Consider the following 20,217-nt stretch of genomic DNA (forward strand, 5'->3'; position numbering starts at 1 on the left):
ATATCATCAAAAGATTCTTAGGATATGAAGAAACCTCTGAGGACAAGGGACAAGGCCAAAAGTTAATATTGGATGCCTGCGATCTCTGGGCCCTCACAAGAAACAGCATTAGGGGAGGCTGTAGCTCGGGGAGTAGAGCAGATCACCTACCAAACAGAAGGTTGGTGATATCGTCGTGTTGGTGTTGTTCCCACATCATCATAATAAATGTTGTTCCAGGTTCAACACTGCAAGTGACCAATCACATTGTTTGACGTCATACTTTTGCAAGCTAAGCGATTCATTCATTTATGAAATTCCAATGTTGCAAGGACAATATGTATAATGCTTACCGTTTATTAAAGAACAGTATGAAGTGCAAAGAATTCAAATTGCTGGATCGGCGGACGGAGGCGGTTTCTCGCAAGTTAAGTAGATTTTTTGTTTAATGCGTTTTTTTCCGAAGTCACAAACGTATGATGTCACAACAATGTGATTGGTCACTTGCAATGTTGAACCTGGAACAACATTTATTATGATGATGTGGGAAGAACACCAACACGAGGATATCAGATCGTGCGTCTGGCACATATCCTTGGGCAATATACTAACCCCATGTTGCTCTCAGATGCGTCCATCAGAATATAAATGTATGTGAACGTTAGATAGGAAGCTTCCTTATGGAAGTGCTCAGATTGAGTAGAAAAGTGCTATATAAGAATGAGTCCATTTACCATTAAAAAAAGACATGATTCTGAAACACTTCCACAAATGTTCTCCTTTCTGGTCCAAAGCTCATTTAAAATAGACTGAGGCAAAGTGAAAAGCTGTTCTGTGGTGAGACAAACCCAACTTTTAAATTCTTTTTGGAAAATATGGACGCCACATCAACTAGATTTAAGAGGAGAGGGACCATTCAGCTTATTATGGGGGGCATCACTGCCTATGTCTTTGGACATCTGGAAAGGCACCATCAGTGCTAAAAGCTGAATACAGGCTTGAAAAGATTTGGGGCTCAAGAAACAAACAACACAACAAAGTAGGCCCAGGACCGCTGAGCAAAGGATCCTACATCACACAATAGTTGGATGAGTTTCCTCATTCAAAAGTCCAGCAGCTGCTCGCAGTGATTTACAGGCTAATGTTAAAAGAAGAGGGAATGCCACACAGTGATAAACATGCCTCCTGACCCAGTGTTTACATATGCATTCTGCTATCAAATTCATAATGAGTGATTATTTTTCTTAAAATGTAAAATTTTCTCATTTTAAACCATTTCTTTATTCCTATGTTCCAACTGTGAATGAAATATGTGTTTATGAGAATTGCAAATCGTTGCATTTTTATTCAGATTTTACACCTGAAACCCTAACAAGAGATTCAACAAGCCTCTTGAATCTGATTAAAACATCTCTCTGGGCTAATAGTAGAGGTTCAGTGTGCTTTCTGGTAACTAAGTTTCTGTTTTTATTCAGGGTTCACAAACCCATCTGCATTTTAGGACTGTACACCAGCATCAGAAGTCAGCACCTGTTTCTGGTTGTTAAGGTGCATTTCACGGTCAGCCACCTCCCGACGCAGCCTGTCCACATCCTGGCTGAGCTGCAGTCGATCTTCTCTCTCATCAGAGGCTTCATCCAGCTGCTTGGACAGGTAGAAGTTCTGACGGTTAAGCTCTGCATTCTCCTGAGTCAATGTTGTCAGCTGCTCCTCCAGGTCTGTGATCACCTACAGAGTAAAGGGAACATTCATATTTCACATTTAAATGGCTGAATACATACACAGTATCCATCTGCAACTAAAATGTACCCCTGTAATGTGACACTTTACACAGTGTTTTTGTTGCTCCAAAGGCAGTGTGTACCTACACTGTAAAAGCAGAATTCCTGGATTTTCGAGAAAAGTAATAAAAATGTTAATTTTACAATTCGCACATAAGAAAAAGTTTTGGTGCTGTTGTGCATATAATGCTCAGATCGTTGCTCCTCCACAATAACAGCTGACCTAACGCCCCACACAATCTCAACTCTACTGCTGCATGATTACATGATGCAGATATCTGGGTTAGTGATGTAATGCAGTAATCATTTTTCTATGCTGCTGTTTCAACCCAAGTAGCATTCAGAATGAGAATAATCATTTCATCAGCATCGGTCTGTTCCTTTAATCAGCCATGACTACAGTGCACACTGTAAAGAGATGAGGGTTATACGAGGCTGTCTGTTAAAAGCCCCTTATTCTCAGCTCTTGTGGGAACAAGGGGACCACACAGAATTTCGAGGTGGCAGGGGGGAAGAGGCAAAGCTTTTAAGTACATAAATTAGCTGCCTGTTCTGTACTGACTCAGTGCTTCTGCTCCCTTTCGGCAGGGGACTGACAGCAGCGACTAAATTCTTAAGGCAAGGCTAGAAGTCAACAGTGGAATGAGTGCAGCGGTGATCTGGCAATTTATTCCAATCATCTGTCAACCAAATCTATAGAGCAACTTAAACAGCTAAGGTAAATCACATCTAGAGCTGCATCCTCAACGCTGCTGAATACAAACTGCTCAGTGCTGTTTGTGAAATCTGTGGCTGTCACACACTTTCACTGATTAAAATTAACATATCATTTACTGTTTACCTCTGCTACAAAACACAGAGGAGGATCTTTCTTTCAGTGAGCAGTGTGAATGCTATAGAGTGTAAATGCAACGCTGATATGGAAATTCTGTGGCGGGAGTTGAAAGTCCGTGTTGCTCGGCGACAGCCCCAAAACATCACTGCTCTCGAGAAGATCTGCATGGAGGAATGGGCCAAAATACCAGCTACTGTGTGTGCAAACCTGGTAAAGACCTATAGTAAATGTTTGACCTCTGTTATTGCCAACAAAGGTTATGTTACAAAGTATTGAGTTGTATTTTTGTTATTGACCAAATACTTATTTTCCACCCTGATTTACGAATAAATTCTTTACAAATCCTACCATGTGGATTCATGGATTTTTTTTTCACATTCTGTCTCTCACAGTTGAAGTGTACCTCTGGTGCAAATTACTGACCTCTGTCATCATTTTAGGTGGGGGAACTTACACAATCGGTGGCTGACTAAATACTTTTTTGCCCCACTGTATATAACTACATCCAATGAATTTGCAGTCTTTATCAGTTTTAAACATTGCCCACAGCAGTCTAACACACCCATGATGGCTTCAGCTATAATCCTATAATATACAATTGATTAACTACAATGTTAAAAAAGTGAAGATATGCTATGAACCTCAATGAATACAGATTTTTTAAAAAGATCATAAAGCAGTGAAAACATCATGAGCTCCCACATCCGGTGACTAGTCGCCACAATGCTCTCATAATACAAAACGCACACCATAATGCATTAATAATTTCCGGGAGACCTCACTAAATTAAATGACACTTTGGCTCACAGTTGTCCAGATATCCTGTTCTCCTCCAAAATGCTCCACAGACTAATGGTTAAACCAACACTGCAAGTCAGCAGGGCAAAAAATAGAGTGGCATTTCAAGCTCTGCTTGTTGCTGAATTTGGCTGTGCTTGCCTGACTACTGGCCAGCTAAATCTATGGTTGTCACTTTCTGAACAGTTTGTGAGTGGGAGGATCTCAAAAATAGGGCAATGGGATAAAGGAAGACTGTGACGGTTTTGGTATTTATTCAAGCTACATAAACTTGACGGCACCTAAATACCTGAAAAATGACAACATAATTTCGCAAGGTTAGTCACATGTCACAAGATCCTGTGTTAGTAAACCAAAGAGTTACCAGGAAATGTTCATTCATAACAACGTAAAGCAAATAAATCTAAAAAAATTTGGAGCTCCCAAATAGCAATGATCACCGAATAGAGGGCATTATTTTCTGATTCAGTAGGGCTAACTTTGGTTAGTGGAGGTTCACTTAGTTTCTGTGTTAATGCGCACAATGGTGCCATGAAAGCAACAAACAGTTCTGAGAGTTAGTCTAATATTACTGTAAAAATTGTGTCTGGAATAACAATTCTCACTTTGACCAGAAACATAATGTTTTGAAAACAGGGTGGAGACCTGCTCATATTTAAGGATGCACATTTATGCAGTCAGCTTTACATCTCCATAAAGAGCACCAGCAAGGTAGACAAACGTGATGAAACGGGGAAGGTGTTAAAAGTGACATGGAGTCAAATGATTTTAAATTTTAATTCATCCAAGAGTGACAAAAACACATATGGACTGAAACGAGGCTACTTCTAGTGCGATGATTCAGCTGGTGTTCGGTGCCAGAAGAGCTGTTTATTCCTGTAAAGAGCGAACGACAAAAATAAGGGTGTGAGCAGCTTACCGCGCAGCTGTCTCTCAAGGCATCATATTTGCGTTGTATTTCATCTCTGTGTGCCTAGGAGGAATGACAGGAGAGATGCAGGGACAGATATTACTGCCTACATTACACAACATCAATGAGACAGCATCTTCGCTACTTTTTTCCCTTTCCATTTCTCTTACTCTGAGCACAGTTATCTCCTCCTCGGCCTCTGCAGTGGTCTCCTCCAGCTCGGTCTTAGCCTGCTGCAGCTGGCTTTCCAGGGCATGGCGAGCTGCCTGCAGGTTGCTGATCTGAGATTCACGCTCTTGCAGTGAAAGGGTCAGCTCTGTCACCTGACGTTTAATCTCCAGCTTTTGTTCCTCATGCTCCAGCCCAATCTACAAAAGCAGACAGAAAGACCAGGATCAGGAGGAGGAGGCGATTCATCCCCAGCGCAGTCAGACACATGCTGACATCACCTCGGTGTGAGAGCATTACACCTGACACATGTCTGACTGCCTTCAGTTATTAGGCTTCACTTTTTGTAACATCTGACTTTACAATAGCAAGTGAGACTTTTATGGCCCGGGGAAATTCAAATTACAAGCTACTATGGAGATAAATGGAGTACTACAGAAAATATCCTGTATCCTAAATCCCAAAAAGTTGATTCTGTTCATCTGGACGTATCCTAAATGATGCTACTGGATCCCAAACTCCATATATCATAATATGCACTGCACATCAAATGGTCCCTACCTTTTCAATGTCCAACTTAGCAGCTCTAGTCCATATATTACCATCAAACAACTATTTTATATGCACCACCTGCTTCCCCAAGAGGTCACGATATATATACTACACTATAATTATTTCCTCAATATACACTCGGGGACACAGTTCCACGCAAGTGTGTTTATACTACATGGAGCCAGATCAACACAGATGGAAGAGGTTTACTGCACAGCTTCATCTATTTAATATTCAAAAATGCCTTTTATGCTTTGATAAAAAAATCTGTGCAGATACTCTATAATATTATTAACTAAGATTACTTCATATGTACAAAATAAAGCATATAAATAAAAGACTCTATGAAGCGGATGGTGCTGTGACAAACAGACAGGGAACAGAGCAAATACAAAGAAAAGTGTTGTCACACAGTTGGAAAATCCACCACCATCTATCAGCAGAGATATCCTGCACCTGTTCTAATGTCTCCTCACCTCTCGGAGCCTGGTTTCCAGCTCCAGCACGCGGCTCTTATTGCTTTGCTCTTGCTGAGTCATTTTCTCTAGATGCTCTTCCAGTTTGGCATTCTGAGCTTCCAGCTTCCCGGCCTGAGACTCCAAGTAGAACTTCTGCTGGCGAAGCTCTGAGATCATCTCCTCTTGGGCTTTCCTGGCAAGACAAAACATCAAAATGTGCAAAAGGTTAAATAGAAGGCCATGTAGCAACGGCAAGGTCAGAATTAAGTACCTTCCAGATATTATTGCGCACAAGCTGCAGCTTCACTCTGCCCTGACACAATAAAAGGACACGCTTACAAGCGTATTTGTATCTATTGTATTATTATTGTATTTTATTGTTATTATGGAGCACAATAACAATGCTTTGTGTTGGGGTACTTACATGTTTTTCTGGGTATAGATACTGCTGTTAGCTGCTAGTTTGTTGGCCTCAGATAGTTCAGCAATTCTCTGCTCCAGACTGTTCATCTTTGAGTCCATTGCATTTATTGTCTGAAAAGAAAATGTGTAAGCTATAACATACGCTTAACAAACATTTAGTTTGGTCTTCCTGGGATCGGATTAAGGGTGATTTTTGTGCTTTTTAATTATACAATCATTATTCCAAACATGGAATCTATGTCAGTGTGATAAATATTAAAATACGCCTGAAATAGTGCTCCCAAGCTGGTCAGTTCTTACCGCCTTCTGTTCACTGATGATGCTGCACTTCTCCCGCACCTCCTCCTCATATTTGCTCTGACTGGACTCCAGCATCTCCTTATCGGCCATGTCCGCCTTCATCTGGGCCTCTAGCACCTGCTCAATGCCAGGCAACCCACAGACCCATAGCCGGGATATCACTTAACAGGGTAAAATATGAATTTGAATATGACATATTGCTGCTCTTCCCAGCACCCCGGCTAAGGCACGACCACTAGACAGAGCACTTCCAGCAAGTTTATCAGGACATTTCTGCATGGTGTTTTACATCAAACCAATGGGTCTGCGTATATGATTGTGTGTACATATTTATAAATCGAACCTTTATCTTGTCTTCGTAGAGCTTCTCTTTCTGTTTCAGGTGAGTCTCCAGGCGCTGGGCTGTGGTTTGAGTCTCTCGCAAATTCTCCTCCAGCTCCTACACAAAATACAAATAGGTCACTTGCTTCATGTTGACATCAGCAGCCATGCTCGCAAACACTAAAGTAGCCATCATTTCTGGCATAAAGGTAATGCATAAAGCATTTCATCACAAAACACAACTCATACATTTGTTAGAGGCAGTGCAAAGGACTTCAAACTCACTAACACCTAATCACAATAAGCGATGGTTCCTGCTGCTCACCAGCAGGTTTTGAGAGCTTTGAGATATAATTATAACAATTGTTTATTTAGCTCTGCTCTGGTTGATTGTGGTCTCTGGTAGTCAGCGAGAGATTCAAACACCAACACACAGGTGTTTTTTAATCCCTCATACAATATAGGAGAAAGATTAGTATTAAATGCAATGATTACAGTGTAAAATTTCCTTGTCTTTGTTACTATGGATGTAGAGGAGCTCAGGTAACACAAAGTCATTTATATCAATGATTCCAGCGTCAGCTCCTCTCTTTTTTGGGCTTTATTAATAGCACAGATTTTGGCTGAGAGGCAGCAGGGAATGCACAGGTGGACCTCACACACACTGCTGCAAAAGGTCAATTTCTATGACTTCTTTTTAATCAAAAGTAAATGGAGAAGCTTTGTTACTCTCTCAGAGTTTTAAAAGGGACTTCTTTTATTATTGATTGTCACAAGCAGACACGGGAACCAGAACGTTTTCACAACAAAACATGCCCATAATTTAGTGCCTTATAGATCTAGCCTTAGCAGCAATAACTTGAAATAATCACTTTCTGTATGTCTTTCAGATCATTGTGGTTGAATTTTGGCCCACTCTTCCTTACGGCGTTGCTCTCTTGAGGTATAACATTTCAATCAGATTGATCATGACTAGATCATTACTAAACCTTGACTGTTTTTTTCAGCCTCTCTCTTAGAAATTTGCTGATGTGTTTGGCGTCATTGTCCTGTTACATGAACAAGTTTTGGTCAACGGGTGGCTGTAGCTCAGGAGGTGGAGCAGGTCGTCTACTAATGGGAAGGTTGGTGTATTGATCAATGGCTGCTTCCGTCTGCATCTCCAATATCCTTGGGAAGATACTAACCTCAAGTTGGTCTCCAATGCATCCACTGGCGTGTGAATGTCAGTTAGAAAGACAGAAACTATTTAAGTGCTTGTGTGAATGGGTGAATGAGTTAAAGCACTTTGAGCACTCAGGTAGAGTAGAAAAGCCAGTCCAGTTACCATTTACCTAGCTTCAGAGAAATGGGCTCACATTCAAATCTAGAATAATTTGGCACACAGAGTTCTTGGTCTGCATTGTAAGTGCAAAGCAAGCCCAAATCATCACTGCTCACCGCCGTGCTCGACAGCTGGTATACGGTGTTTGTCCTGATATGCCGTGTTTGGTTTTTGCCAAACGTGGTGTCGAGCATCATGGCCAAACGTCATCTTTGGTCTCATCTGCCCAAAGTACATTGTTTCAGCTGTCTTGTGGTTTCTCCAGCTGCAACACTCCCTATGTGATCAGTCTTTTTTCAAATTGTGCTGTCAGCTTTTTGTTTTGTTTTTTTCCTGAGCACTGCACAGTCTGATTTCAGGTGAATCTGCAGTGCACAATATATGAATTTTACGTAATATTCACACTCAGGGGACTGTTATGGCATTGTGACAATAAACACATGAATCATCCAGATCAGCAACATGGCAAAAAACTGCTTTTATGGAGGTGCTCACACTTCCTGATCATCACTTAATGTTAATGATGCGTTTGGTTATCAGCAAATGCACTCACCCTGTTAATTCATATGAATAGTACGAGGTGTTCTTAGTTTTTCACGGGACACCAAATAGTCTTGTAAAACCTTTTTTTTTTTCAGATGGCTGCATGTATTTTGTGCTTGCTCATATTAATTTCCCTATAATCGTTGTGAGTCAAAAGCTCAGGATTCACAGTCCTCTAAACTGTCTGTTTGAAACGGTTTTGTCAGCTCTGAGTGGATATGCTTAATACTTTCATCTCAGGCACACAGTTCAGACGCTGATAATGCAGAAAACAATGGAAATAAAGGAATAATTTCTCATAACAGGTGCAACAAAACTATTGGAAAAGTTAGAGAGAGATCTGATCACACACAGTCTGGTGATGTAAACGGATTCAAAGCGCTGGCCTGGTTGTATCACAGCTGTAAGGCAATTAAAATACAAAATGTGGAGTGTCTGAGCACTGCATATGTAAAAATATTAGATGTAAATTTGCATTTCTTTTGCAATGATGACAATGAGTTCTGTTTATTTCACACCTCCTTCTTCATTTTGCTCTGCTTGAAAGATGAAAGGTGGGTTACCAGAATCTTATCTGCCATCTGCTGAATCTGCTGGCCCTTGCTCTGGATTTCATCCTTCAGTTTGGCCTCCCGGCGCTCAACAATCTCGAGCCTCTTCACCTGGTTCTCAAGAGTCTTCCTGCCATCCTGGATAACACAAAACAAGCAAAAGTTATGCACAAAACGTAGCGATGATTTTTTCAAATTCATCCACAAGTCAAAAGAATTAATGCTCTAAAACAGTGCTTTTTTTGCTATCTAGACATAACACACAATTATAAGAACAGCAATTAACTTTAAATTTCCACTTCAAGGAAGAACTGGCGACATACTGTAATGGTCACACCCAGTTGGCTTGTTAGGGATGCATCTCTGCTGTGTTTATATCTCATTATTTCAAGTTACTCCCAACTAAAGTTCCACAGAGCTCATTTCCTTTCATGTTGGGAGGTGTAGGAGATCTTTGGAGCTGTATAAATTTGACCTTGTTGCATATTCTCTTTTCTCTGACTCTAAGTTATGCTGTTTACAGAAGTACTAAGATACGGTCATAACAAAAAGACCCTACAAACAGAGCTTCTATATGACTGCATATTTATGTCATTTAATTTATGTCATTAATTTATCACGACAGTTGTGTGACGTAGCAGTGCATTCAGATTCAGATTAGTACTCTCAGAAAGATACTAAAACTTAGATGATGCTAAAACTAGAGATGTGCTGCTGGTGCCTGATTGTCTGCATACTGGAGTGTTTTATTTTTTATTTGCTTCATAAAATCTAAATTAGAATTAAAATTTTGTTAAAGGACTAATCATTTTGTCCAAACAATCCAGATTTAGAGCCTTAAATTTTTATGTCAAAACAGGACAAAAGGCTTAAAAAAGGAATGTGCTGCTTTAAAAAAAAGATGCTAAGGCAGTCACCTGAATGTGGCCTGGAATAAAACTGTATACAGAAACAGCCACTCGGTGATCATGTAGTAAAATGTAATAGGCAGCCTGGTTAGCTTCACAGGAACAATCACAATAAATGTCCTTCTGTCCAAAACCACACAGTCGCTACATAATGGATACAGACTGAAGACCTTAAACTAAAGAAAATAAATGTTTGTTGAGCTCAGACATTTTTGTCTAGTTTAATCTGGTGTCACTCACAAGAACTGGACAGCGGGGGGAGATCCCGACAACCAGGAAATAATCAAATCCCAAAACAAAACCTCTCTGACAAGCAACGATTCATTACAGAACAGGTTTGTGCTTCTATCAGATTATTTAAGACTTTTAACACAGAAATTTTGACGGTGCAAATCTACGAATGACTGAAAACACAGAATAGCAAGAAAAAACCCCAGAACGCATGTATGAAAGTCTTTGTGCATGTGTACAGTGTCTGTGACAGCAGTGTTTGTGTGTGTGTACCTCAGTCTCACGGAGACGTCTGCGTAGGCTGTCACTGGAGTCTTCCTTATTCTGGAGCCTCTCTAGATCCCGCTCCATGCGCTCTTTGGCCAGTTTTGTAGTCTGAAGGAGGTCAGTAGCCTCAGCATTTGCTTTTAATGCCTAGTAATTACAAGGAAAAGATGGAAAACATTTAGAAGGAATAACCAAACTTTTGCTCTCTTTCTTACGTTTAAATAAACTACTTTATATTGCTCATACCAAATCCTTAAGAAAATTACATGCTACATGTTAATTATTTCACATTTAGTTCGCATTGTGTCAGATTTAGGCCAATTGTAGCCAAAACTGTTTGACTGTTGATTATTAATCAGTAACTCTTTAATCGTTCCCTGGCAATAGCCTACATCTGACAAGAGACCAAAGTTTAATCAAGAGACAGAGAGAGGAAGGAGGGGGTTGGGAAGGGTAATGAAAAGTTTATAAAGTCATCTCAAAGTGCAAAAATACTGCTGCATCTCTTCCATTTAGGATACAAGTTCAAATAAATTATTAATTGGTCTTTTAAACAAAAATATTTTACCTTGGTGAGTTTTTCCTGTAGCTCTTGGATCTTTACATGCTGTTCAGTATTTGTCTAAAAAGGGGGAAAAAATCCTTTTAATATGGAAATATTATCCCACATTAAAGTCATTTAAACTCTTCAGTGTCTTTACCTAGAATAAATTTTCACCCTCACCAATCACACAGTTTTATCACGAATAAATTAACTTCATGAGCTACCTTCTCCAACTTGGTGATCGTCTCATCTCCTTCTGCTTTCCCTTGATCTTTGGCCTGTGAAGATGAAGGTCAGGAAGAGAAATGATCACTACTTTACTAGAAAAGTGAGAAGTTGCAAATCACGATCATGTGGTTGCTCTGTCACTGTGAGCGCTATAATTGCCAACAGCCAGATTACAGGTATGCTCAGTAGTTTACATAGCATTCATCAAATCCACTAAGGGTCAAAATTAGGCTCAAATATATGCACACACCCACACTAATATTTGGTTTAATGCCCCTTAGAAAGTTGCACAATTGTTTGGTTTCCTGTAACTGACCTGCCTTTAAATGTAGTCCACAAACTTAGGCACCCAATTCTTGTGTTTTAGCCATTACAGATGTATGCCATACAATCACTGCTCAACAATGTGGAGAAAGAACATTTCAAAGAAATCATCAAAAAACCCCAATACCATGACATTCATGCCCATGATGCAAACGTCTGACCACAACTGTTCATACAGTTTGATGCCTTCCTAAAACCTTTGAATCATTAAAAGCTTTAGTTCCAGTGCAGACCTTCTGAATCCTGTGCTGGTACTCTGCAGCTTTCCTCTTCAGTTCTTCGCTGGCCTGGCGGGACTCTTTCAGTTCTGCCTCATAAAGGTCGCTACGGCGACGGGCAGCAGACAGGTCCTCCTCCAGCTGTCTAATGGAAACTCGCATCTCCTCCAGCTGGGCATGATATTCCTACACACAGGTAAGAGAAACCTTAGATGACTGGATAAGTGAAGCTGAACACAAACAGAAATTTAAGCAAAGGGTCCAAGTAGTCCCACAAAATGCTGACCCAACACCACATCTACCCAAATTAGGTACTCTCACATAATTCAGACTTGAATCTAAATCATCACAAGGGAAGCATGGTGATGTTTTTCAAAATTTGGGCTTCATCAAACTACAGTCAGAAAGCTGGGAGCATTGTCCGATTGGACTTTTACAAATGGTTTTTTACATGGTGACAAATAGGGCTTTCCAGATGCACAGTGACAGGATTCAACTTTGAAATAAGGTTTCTTAAAGGTTTATGAAAGCTTACTAAAACATGTTGAACATACTGTAGACAACAAAGACAAACACTCGCAAGAAGCTCTGTTTCCTTAGAAGCAAAACAATGAACAAATGAGGGTTGAATTAATACTTGTGCACAATATTGCAAGGATTTGATATCTTAATCATAAGCACTTAATCCAGGTAACGTAACTATATTTTTAGTATCCATTAAGATTGTCCTCATTCCAGTGTAGCATATTTGGTTAGAGCAAATACTGCACGCTTTCTCAAACAACCTTAACATTGTTTGACTAGAACCTGAAGAAGATGTCCTTGTTAGAGATCACTGCATCATTTATAGCAGTCCCAGGCACACGTTCAAAACTCATCACATAGTAGAGGAAAATAAACATTTATGAAAAGACCGTTAAAAGGAGAAAAGAATGTAGAAACAATGATCGGCCACAGTCATTTGCAGATGTCTGTTAAACAGTAATTAGTCACTGCATAACAAATCTAATTTTAACCACCTCATCTGCTTACAGGGTACATCAGCCTGTTTGTCAGTCTAATAAAAACTAGCATCATTGTGCATCCAGGGAGCATTGGTGCTCAGCCGACGCAGATTAAAACTGGTCTATGTCGAAGCACACAGCATCAGACATGGTGATCCGAAGAGTCCCCACATTGTCAGAATGTACTGCTGTGGGCCAGGAAGAAAAACATCACTGAGCTGGTTTGGCACCATGTTGAAGTAAACATTTGCCTCCACCATGACCACTTTGGCTCCATTAAAGCAAGGCAGTTTCCATTATAGTGACAATTCATTGGATCCATAGGTACATCTCCCATTGGATAGTGACAATAATCATGATTATGGGTTAGAAATGTTTCTCCAATTCCACTAATTCTTTAGCAGAACGATGATTTGGCCTAAAGAAATGAAAAAGAAAGCTTTCAGTGTGCTAAACAAATACAGCTTGTGAATTGCTGAATCACAGCAGCGGTCTTTTCTTGAGATGGAACATAATTGTGGCTCACACACCTGCACAGAAAAAAAACTCTGAGACAAGACATGACATTCAAAACTTAGATGAGCTGATGCAATGAAGGAAGCCACTGTTAACACCCTCAAACCCCTAAAGACTGAGATCTTCAAATCTGTGTTTACTTGTAAAGAAAAAAGCAAACAAACAAACAAACAAAAAAGTAAATAAATTAATCTGTTTTCTTTTCTATGCGGATTTTTTTTTAAGAATTGATAAACTCAAAGGAAAAAAACAGGAAAAAGAAGCAAATTAATGACATTAAATTGTTCCTACTTGCTCACTTCACAAGACAAATACATAAGGATCCATAAATGTATTGTTTCTAAGGTAGTTTGCAATTTTCACCTTATTAGAGGTAAAAATTCTGATTCTGAATTGTGTTCTGATGTTTCAAACCTTGCGTTTTTAGTTTTATTTGGGTGGTGCGCTTACTTGGACCGCATTGTACCATATCAGCCTAATGGAGCATTTCAGAGTGCAGGGTTATTTCTGGTTCCTAGAATATTTAAAAGCAGAGTGTTCAGCTTTCATGTTCCTCTCCTATTGAACCAGCTTCCAGGTTGGATTCAGGAGACAGAAACTCTCTCTACTTGTAAGATTAGGTTTAAATCTTTTTTTCTTCTTTTTTTTAGTTTTGCAGTTAGGGCTGGATCAGGTGACCCTTAATCCTCCCTTAGTTATGCTGCAATAGCGATAGGCTGTTGGGGATTTCCCATGATGCACTGAGCACTTCTCCTTGACGCACCTCTTTCCTCACCTCTCTCCAACCGGTCGCAGCAGATGGCCCCGCCCCTCCCTGAGCCTGGTCCTGCCTCAGATTTCTTCCTGTTAAAAGGAAGTTTCTCCTTCCCACTGTTGCCGAGTGCTTGCTTATGCTGTAGGCGATTGTGTGATTGGTGGGTTTTCTCTTCATTACTTTATTAGTTTTCTCTCTATTATTATAATATATTACAATATAAAGCAGGCAACCATTGTTGTGATTTTGTGCTATACTAAAAAATTTTAATCGAATTTGTCTTAAATGTTGTTTTAGTTATTTCCACTCAGTAAGAAAAATGTTAGGCTCTTGAAACTTGCATGAGTTTGCAACTGATAACAATGAAAGTCAACAGGACTCAGTCCTGGCCAAAATCTTCGCTCATCTCATGGCTTAGTTTGGGACTGTTCCACAGACGGACCTATTAGGAGCAAAACTAAATTCAAACCATTGTTGGGCAGGGTTTTTTAAAGTCTAACATTTTTTGTATGCAGTATTCTATTATGTATATATGCAGACACAGTTCATGCACTCTTTCTTGGTACTTTCTTAAATTTCATGACTTCTAACGTTTTTTTGTTGATACAGCAGAAAAAAGGAACCGTGTGCTTTTCTGTGGGTCTTATTTACTCTTGTATCTTCAGTGAAACTGTCTCTTTCTATATGTTTGCAGGTCTTCCTGGCTTTGGCACAGAGTTCTTCTCTTTGTAAATGAATCTATCCCCAATCTCTCTTTGTTGATCCAACACTGCATGATTTTTTGCACAAAAGTGATAAACACTGCAGTCATGTGACAGAGCGTGGGAGACAGATGCTATTCAAGATGAAATGCAGGATTTAGCTGGTGTAAATACCCTGCTGGGAGGCACCAGTGGGAACACAGAGCTGTATAATACACACGAGCAGCAGAAAACCCTCACAAATTTGACAGTGTAGTCTGAATTCTTTTTATTTTAGTCAGAATTTATCCATGAAGGGCTTCCATATAAGAAGAAAACTGAAAAGAAAACACCTAATAATGTTTGATATTTTAGTACCCCAGCACAATCAACCACAACCCTAATCTCACTGCTGTTAACTTAACTCAGTGAGACTGACTGCACTCTCAGGTTATCAGTCTGAGCTCTGCACAGTAATAATAATAATAATGATAATAATAATAATAATGGATACTTTATTGATCCCCATGGGGAAATTACTTGTTTTTCTCTGCATTTGACCCATTCACTCAGTGAAGCAGTGGGCAGCCCACTAAGCAGGCGCCCGGGGAGCAGTGTGTAGGGACGGTACCTTGCTCAGGGGTACCTCAGGGTAGCCGTTAACAGTAACACGCTAAAATGAATAATAGTACTGAAATGTTGAGAAAAAGAAACAAACAGACACAAAAACAACTTCCTCAGACTCCTGCTGAGGGATCCCCGGGGCCACAGTATGCTTTACGTGAAAAGCAAGCTGTAAACTGATTCTGCTCTGTGTCCAACATCTCTGTAACTTTCCAAAAAGACAATGTGATAACTATCCTCACTTCGCAAAGTGACTTTACAGCTTTGTGACAGGATATCACCCTCCATTTCAAGCTTTTTTTTCCATTTTCTTCCCCCCCAGAAAATACTTCCATCACTTTTTTTCTGGACAATTTATTAATCCGAGTGGTATTTTGCAATCTCTTACATCACACGGATCACTGTTTGTTTAAGGAGAATATGAAGTGATGGTCAAAATTTCTGTTTTCCAAACAGTATGAGCTAAGGCCCCAACACCTCATCACGACAGCCTGCCCACTGCATCAGCGCTCTCCTCACTTGTAGGTATATGGCTCTCATCACCATGGCAACCAGTTATATTCCCTGTATTCAGTGCTTGGTAACCGGCACTAGTGTAGGCTGAGGAAAACAGGTTGCTTTTTAAGAAAAAAAATGGTGCATAATGCCAGGAAGATGATTTTTCATGCTCCTTATCTCTTGTCCTAAATGGTCAATCTTGTATCAGCTTGATTCTCACAGCTGGCAACGTTCTTTCATGTTGTGCCGTCACCCCTGCAGAACTATACATGCTCGCACAAACACATGCCACACACTCATCACTTTTGATTTCATTAATTAAGAGCTGTGTGTACACTCCTGTCTCATTTGATATCAGACATATTCTTGATTCCAAAGAGACTCACTGAGTCGAAGCACTTTACAGACTCACTGTATTTTAACATCTTAAAAACTGCACGATCAACTCAGCCTAATAAAGCAAGGTCTTACAAACAGAGGAGTAAACTAAACCTTTGATGAGTTCTTTCTCAGGCTTGTGGTAAACAAACCTTTTTCCAATAAAGCGCTGTACATGCGCTCCATCCATATACCGTAAATTGAATATATACATGTATAAAAAATGGTTTTTCAAGGATTAAAAAAACCACAATCATTTACATTAAGAGGGTACTCCAACAATGAGGCATTTCTACACATGATGTAGGTAATGCTATACTGATTGCACCCCTACAGCCTGTGCGCTCTGCTGAGAAGGTGATTGGCTGCAGACTCCCATCTCTGCAGGACCTGTACACCTCCAGGACACTGCGGCGTGCAGCCCGGATCTCAGCGGACCCTTCTCACCCTGGACACAGTCTGTTTGACCTGCTCCCCTCAGGCAGGAGGCTCCGGTCCATTCGCACCAGAACCTCTCGCCACAAGAACAGTTTCTTCCCCTCTGCTGTTGGACACATGAACAATAACCACATGACTGTCCCCGCCACTAACACATGACCCTACGCTGTGTCACTGCATCATTTCATGTTTGGCACTGATCACCACCTGCACTCATGTATATATCTTTCTACGTAGCACTCATAATTCTTATTCTCATGTATATATCTCATGTATATCGCATGCACATATCTTTCTTTCTACATAGCACTTTAATTCTTATTGTCTGCACTGAAGCACCGCAGCAATTTCCTAATGTTGTAAACCTCAACATCTGGCAATAAACCCATTCTGATTCTGATTCTGATTCTGATTCTGTTGTGGGTAGGCATGGGAATCAAGAACCAGTTCCCAGTAGTCCAATTCATTGGAACTGTTAGTCTCCTTGCCTGTCGATCCCAGTTATCCATTCTTGCACTTGTGCTACAATCAGCTGATTTCAGAAGAGGAAAATAGTGATGCAGTCTAGAGCTTGGATATGCGCATTTATTTTTATTGCACAAAAGGACGAGATAAATGATAAAGCTTAAAACTGCATCCAGGGCAGGAACAGCCGCATTATGCTGCTAACACAACTTTCTTTGCAAGCATCTGCCAAGACAGCATGCTAACGCTAAGCTAGCCAAGAACCCAGGGTGAAAGCTGAGTGAATGCAGACAGACCCTGAACTTCAACAGGTAACAAGCAGATGAGCAGTCAGGCTGCAGCCTCCCTTTCTACCTGTTCGTGTTTCTAAAGCAGAATCACTGCAGCGATCGCTTTTTTGTGCTGGTTTTCATCTTTGCTTTGTGCGGTCAGCTTTGTATTCTGTTAAGAGAAAGATCTTAGAGATGTGTGTCCTCGTTAGGGATTTGTGTTGGTGTGTGGGGTTGTTTATATTGTAAAATAGTGATTATGAGACAGTGTGTTTCAGCTTTTTACAGAGTAACATGAACGTAATGTAACAGGTAGTACAACAAATTACTTTTTCCTTGGAGTAATTTAGAAACGTACTGCATTGCATGAAAATAAAAGCGTGTATTATGTTAAATAATGACTTTTTGAGTAACAACTCCTCACTGATCACAACAAAGAGGGGAAATAGCTCAGCAAACATGCACAAACATTTGACCCACAGCTTGCAATTCATTTGCATGAATGTATTTTCTTCATTGCTGCTTAGTGATGGTGCTGACTCTCAAAACAGAGCCAATGAGAACCCAATGACAATCGACACGTGATATAGATAGTGCAATCGGACTCACTAAATTCTTATCAATTCCCATCCCTAGCTGTGGGGTTTCAGCATCATGTGCCTGTCTAATTAACACTCACAACCCACACACTCAGCCTTGGTGGCTCGACCTGCTCCATCTGACTGCCATTATGAAATCCTCTTAAAATGTTCTTTTTGAAAAACAATTCGTTATTTATGTAATACTGTACTTCCCTTCACTGCAAAGTACTGCATGAATACTCATTGGAAAACGAAGGGGAAAACAGTCACTAAAGAAAAGTCTTTTCACTCAAAAGAACAAAACTTAATGAAATCAAAAAATGATTGCAACAGTAGAGAGCTGACTAATTTCCTCATTAATTATTCAATTCTGAGCCCACAGCATCAGGCGTACTCTCAGCCAGCTGACCTAATGTGACACCCGAAATGTCGTCCTACCTGTTCTTTGATCTCCTGAAGTTTGTTGCTTTGCTCCCGGATGTCATGAAGAAGCTGCAGTGCTTTATCGTCCTCCTGTGTCACTTCCATACGAGCCTGTTCCAAACTACGCTTTAGACTCTGAAATCAAGACAAACTTGTGTTCAGTCAGCTGACACTTTGTTGGGAATACTCAGCTGAAAATAAATCAACCTGATATCAAAATCCTGAAATAAATAGTTAGTGTTAAATAGGTGTTGTTTCACTTTTTGGATGCTGTTGAATCGTACTATCATCAGCTAAGTAGTATTTCCAATATCTTGTTCATCTACCATTGCATTTTAGTGAATTGACAGCAAGAGTCATAGTATATATGGCATACACACACATGCATATGAGGAAGCAGCCCATATGCTAGCGATTGTAGTAATACAAAGTTCTTGTAGAAGAAGTTCTTACCACTTCCCAACCATCATGAGACACTTCTGGTGCTTGATTAATTCCAGTAGTCACACATCATAAAAAACGTTAATATAAAATCTCCTGTTAAATCTAATAAAAATCAATTTTGCTCCAAAATAAGGCGTACTAAAACTTTTTACCTGGTAGTTCAGTTTCAGTTTTGCTTTTAGCAAATGTTTCCATAGATTTCACACTCTTTCCAGTGCTATGTCTCTGTCTTATAATCCCTTGAGATACTCACACTGCATTCGGTGATATAAGTGGCCAGATCCTGTTCTAGGATTGTCCTCTGAGTCTCTGAGGCCTTCAACTCTATGTCCTTTTGCTGGAGCACTGACTCAAGGTCAGACATCTTCCTCTGAATGAGCGAGATCTCTTGCTCAACCTGAAAGGAAAAACAGTATATTTGTGCAATTGTCACAACATGCATGTAATATGCTTATCTGTCTGTGTGTGTCTGTGTAAAAGTGCAGTAGACTTGTTTGGTGCCACATGTCATTGGTAGTGATTGATGTTACAATTACATTTGCCATTATAGCATTACAGGCCAAGAGGAGGGTTGGAAAGCAGAGAAACAGCAGGACAGGCAGCACAGTCACAGATACTGTGACAGCGCTTAGTCTATAGCAGCACTAACACAGTCACAATGCAGACACATGCTCACGAAAACACAGCACCACGGCATGGGTGTTGCAGCCAGTAAAACCAAAGGGTCAGTGTGGTACAGGAATCCAAAATGATGTGTCACTCACAAGTCTTTCAGCAGACAGCTCAGAGAAATACAGTGACATGAATAAAGGTGGATTGGTGTAAATCTGCACATATTTATATGTGACTCAGGACACTGAAGTACACTGCTCATTATATCTTCATCGGGTTGGGGCTTGTGGAGGTGTTATAAGAGGTATGTTTTGAGTCATACAGATTACATTAGCCAGATCTTATAAGTCAGCAAAGTTTCCTTCTGACAGGTTTAAATATGTGCTTAAGAACGAGACGGAGGTGTTGAAGTAGCTGAGATATTACTGCTCCCTCACTGATGGATTCTTTGTGTTACGAGCTGCTTGGTTCGATGTACTGAACCAGATGCCTAACTTTGAGTATTTTGATAGAGTTGCATACAAAAACAAACAGTCGATACAAAACTGAATCTCACCACCAATCAGTAGAGCACATTCAACAAAATAATATATCTGTTTGTGAGAATTAACTTGTGTAAGCTATGAAATAAAATGGTAACATTTGTTGATGAGCTTGTGCAGCAAAACAAAAATTAAAAGGGACCATTTTTCAACTCCATGTTTTTATTCTTGGACTAATGTAGCTTAGCATGATTCACAATTCATAAGGATCCTTATTTCACTTGTAAATGTCTGAGCACCTTCTCAGTTCAGTTCCCCACACCCCGTACTCAGATGGGGGTGAAGGGACCCCTTCTCCGAGCCTGGAGTTTTGCCTCCCCACAGTT

The 20,217-nt window shown here is 40.1% G+C and overlaps 1 protein-coding gene across 1 annotated transcript in view; it reads right to left on the bottom strand.

The window, feature by feature from the left end:
- citb (citron rho-interacting serine/threonine kinase b) overlaps positions 1 to 19,282 on the bottom strand; it is a gene marked incomplete at its 5' end in the record, with an annotated part of 44,931 nt that extends 25,649 nt beyond the window's left edge. Inside the window, 15 exons of the mRNA XM_080893706.1 lie at positions 1,510 to 1,707; positions 4,313 to 4,366; positions 4,474 to 4,671; positions 5,500 to 5,674; positions 5,906 to 6,015; positions 6,205 to 6,321; positions 6,548 to 6,643; positions 8,956 to 9,081; positions 10,356 to 10,496; positions 10,918 to 10,971; positions 11,118 to 11,171; positions 11,679 to 11,849; positions 18,309 to 18,428; positions 18,991 to 19,134; positions 19,274 to 19,282. Coding sequence (XP_080749832.1) covers positions 1,510 to 1,707; positions 4,313 to 4,366; positions 4,474 to 4,671; positions 5,500 to 5,674; positions 5,906 to 6,015; positions 6,205 to 6,321; positions 6,548 to 6,643; positions 8,956 to 9,081; positions 10,356 to 10,496; positions 10,918 to 10,971; positions 11,118 to 11,171; positions 11,679 to 11,849; positions 18,309 to 18,428; positions 18,991 to 19,134; positions 19,274 to 19,282 — 1,767 coding nt within the window. The remainder of the gene's footprint in view (positions 1 to 1,509; positions 1,708 to 4,312; positions 4,367 to 4,473; positions 4,672 to 5,499; positions 5,675 to 5,905; positions 6,016 to 6,204; positions 6,322 to 6,547; positions 6,644 to 8,955; positions 9,082 to 10,355; positions 10,497 to 10,917; positions 10,972 to 11,117; positions 11,172 to 11,678; positions 11,850 to 18,308; positions 18,429 to 18,990; positions 19,135 to 19,273) is intronic.
- Positions 19,283 to 20,217: the final 935 nt, after the last annotated feature.

The sequence above is a fragment of the Rhamphochromis sp. 'chilingali' genome (assembly GCF_963969265.1).
Source record: "Rhamphochromis sp. 'chilingali' genome assembly, chromosome: 10".
Classification (NCBI taxonomy): domain Eukaryota; kingdom Metazoa; phylum Chordata; class Actinopteri; order Cichliformes; family Cichlidae; genus Rhamphochromis; species Rhamphochromis sp. 'chilingali'.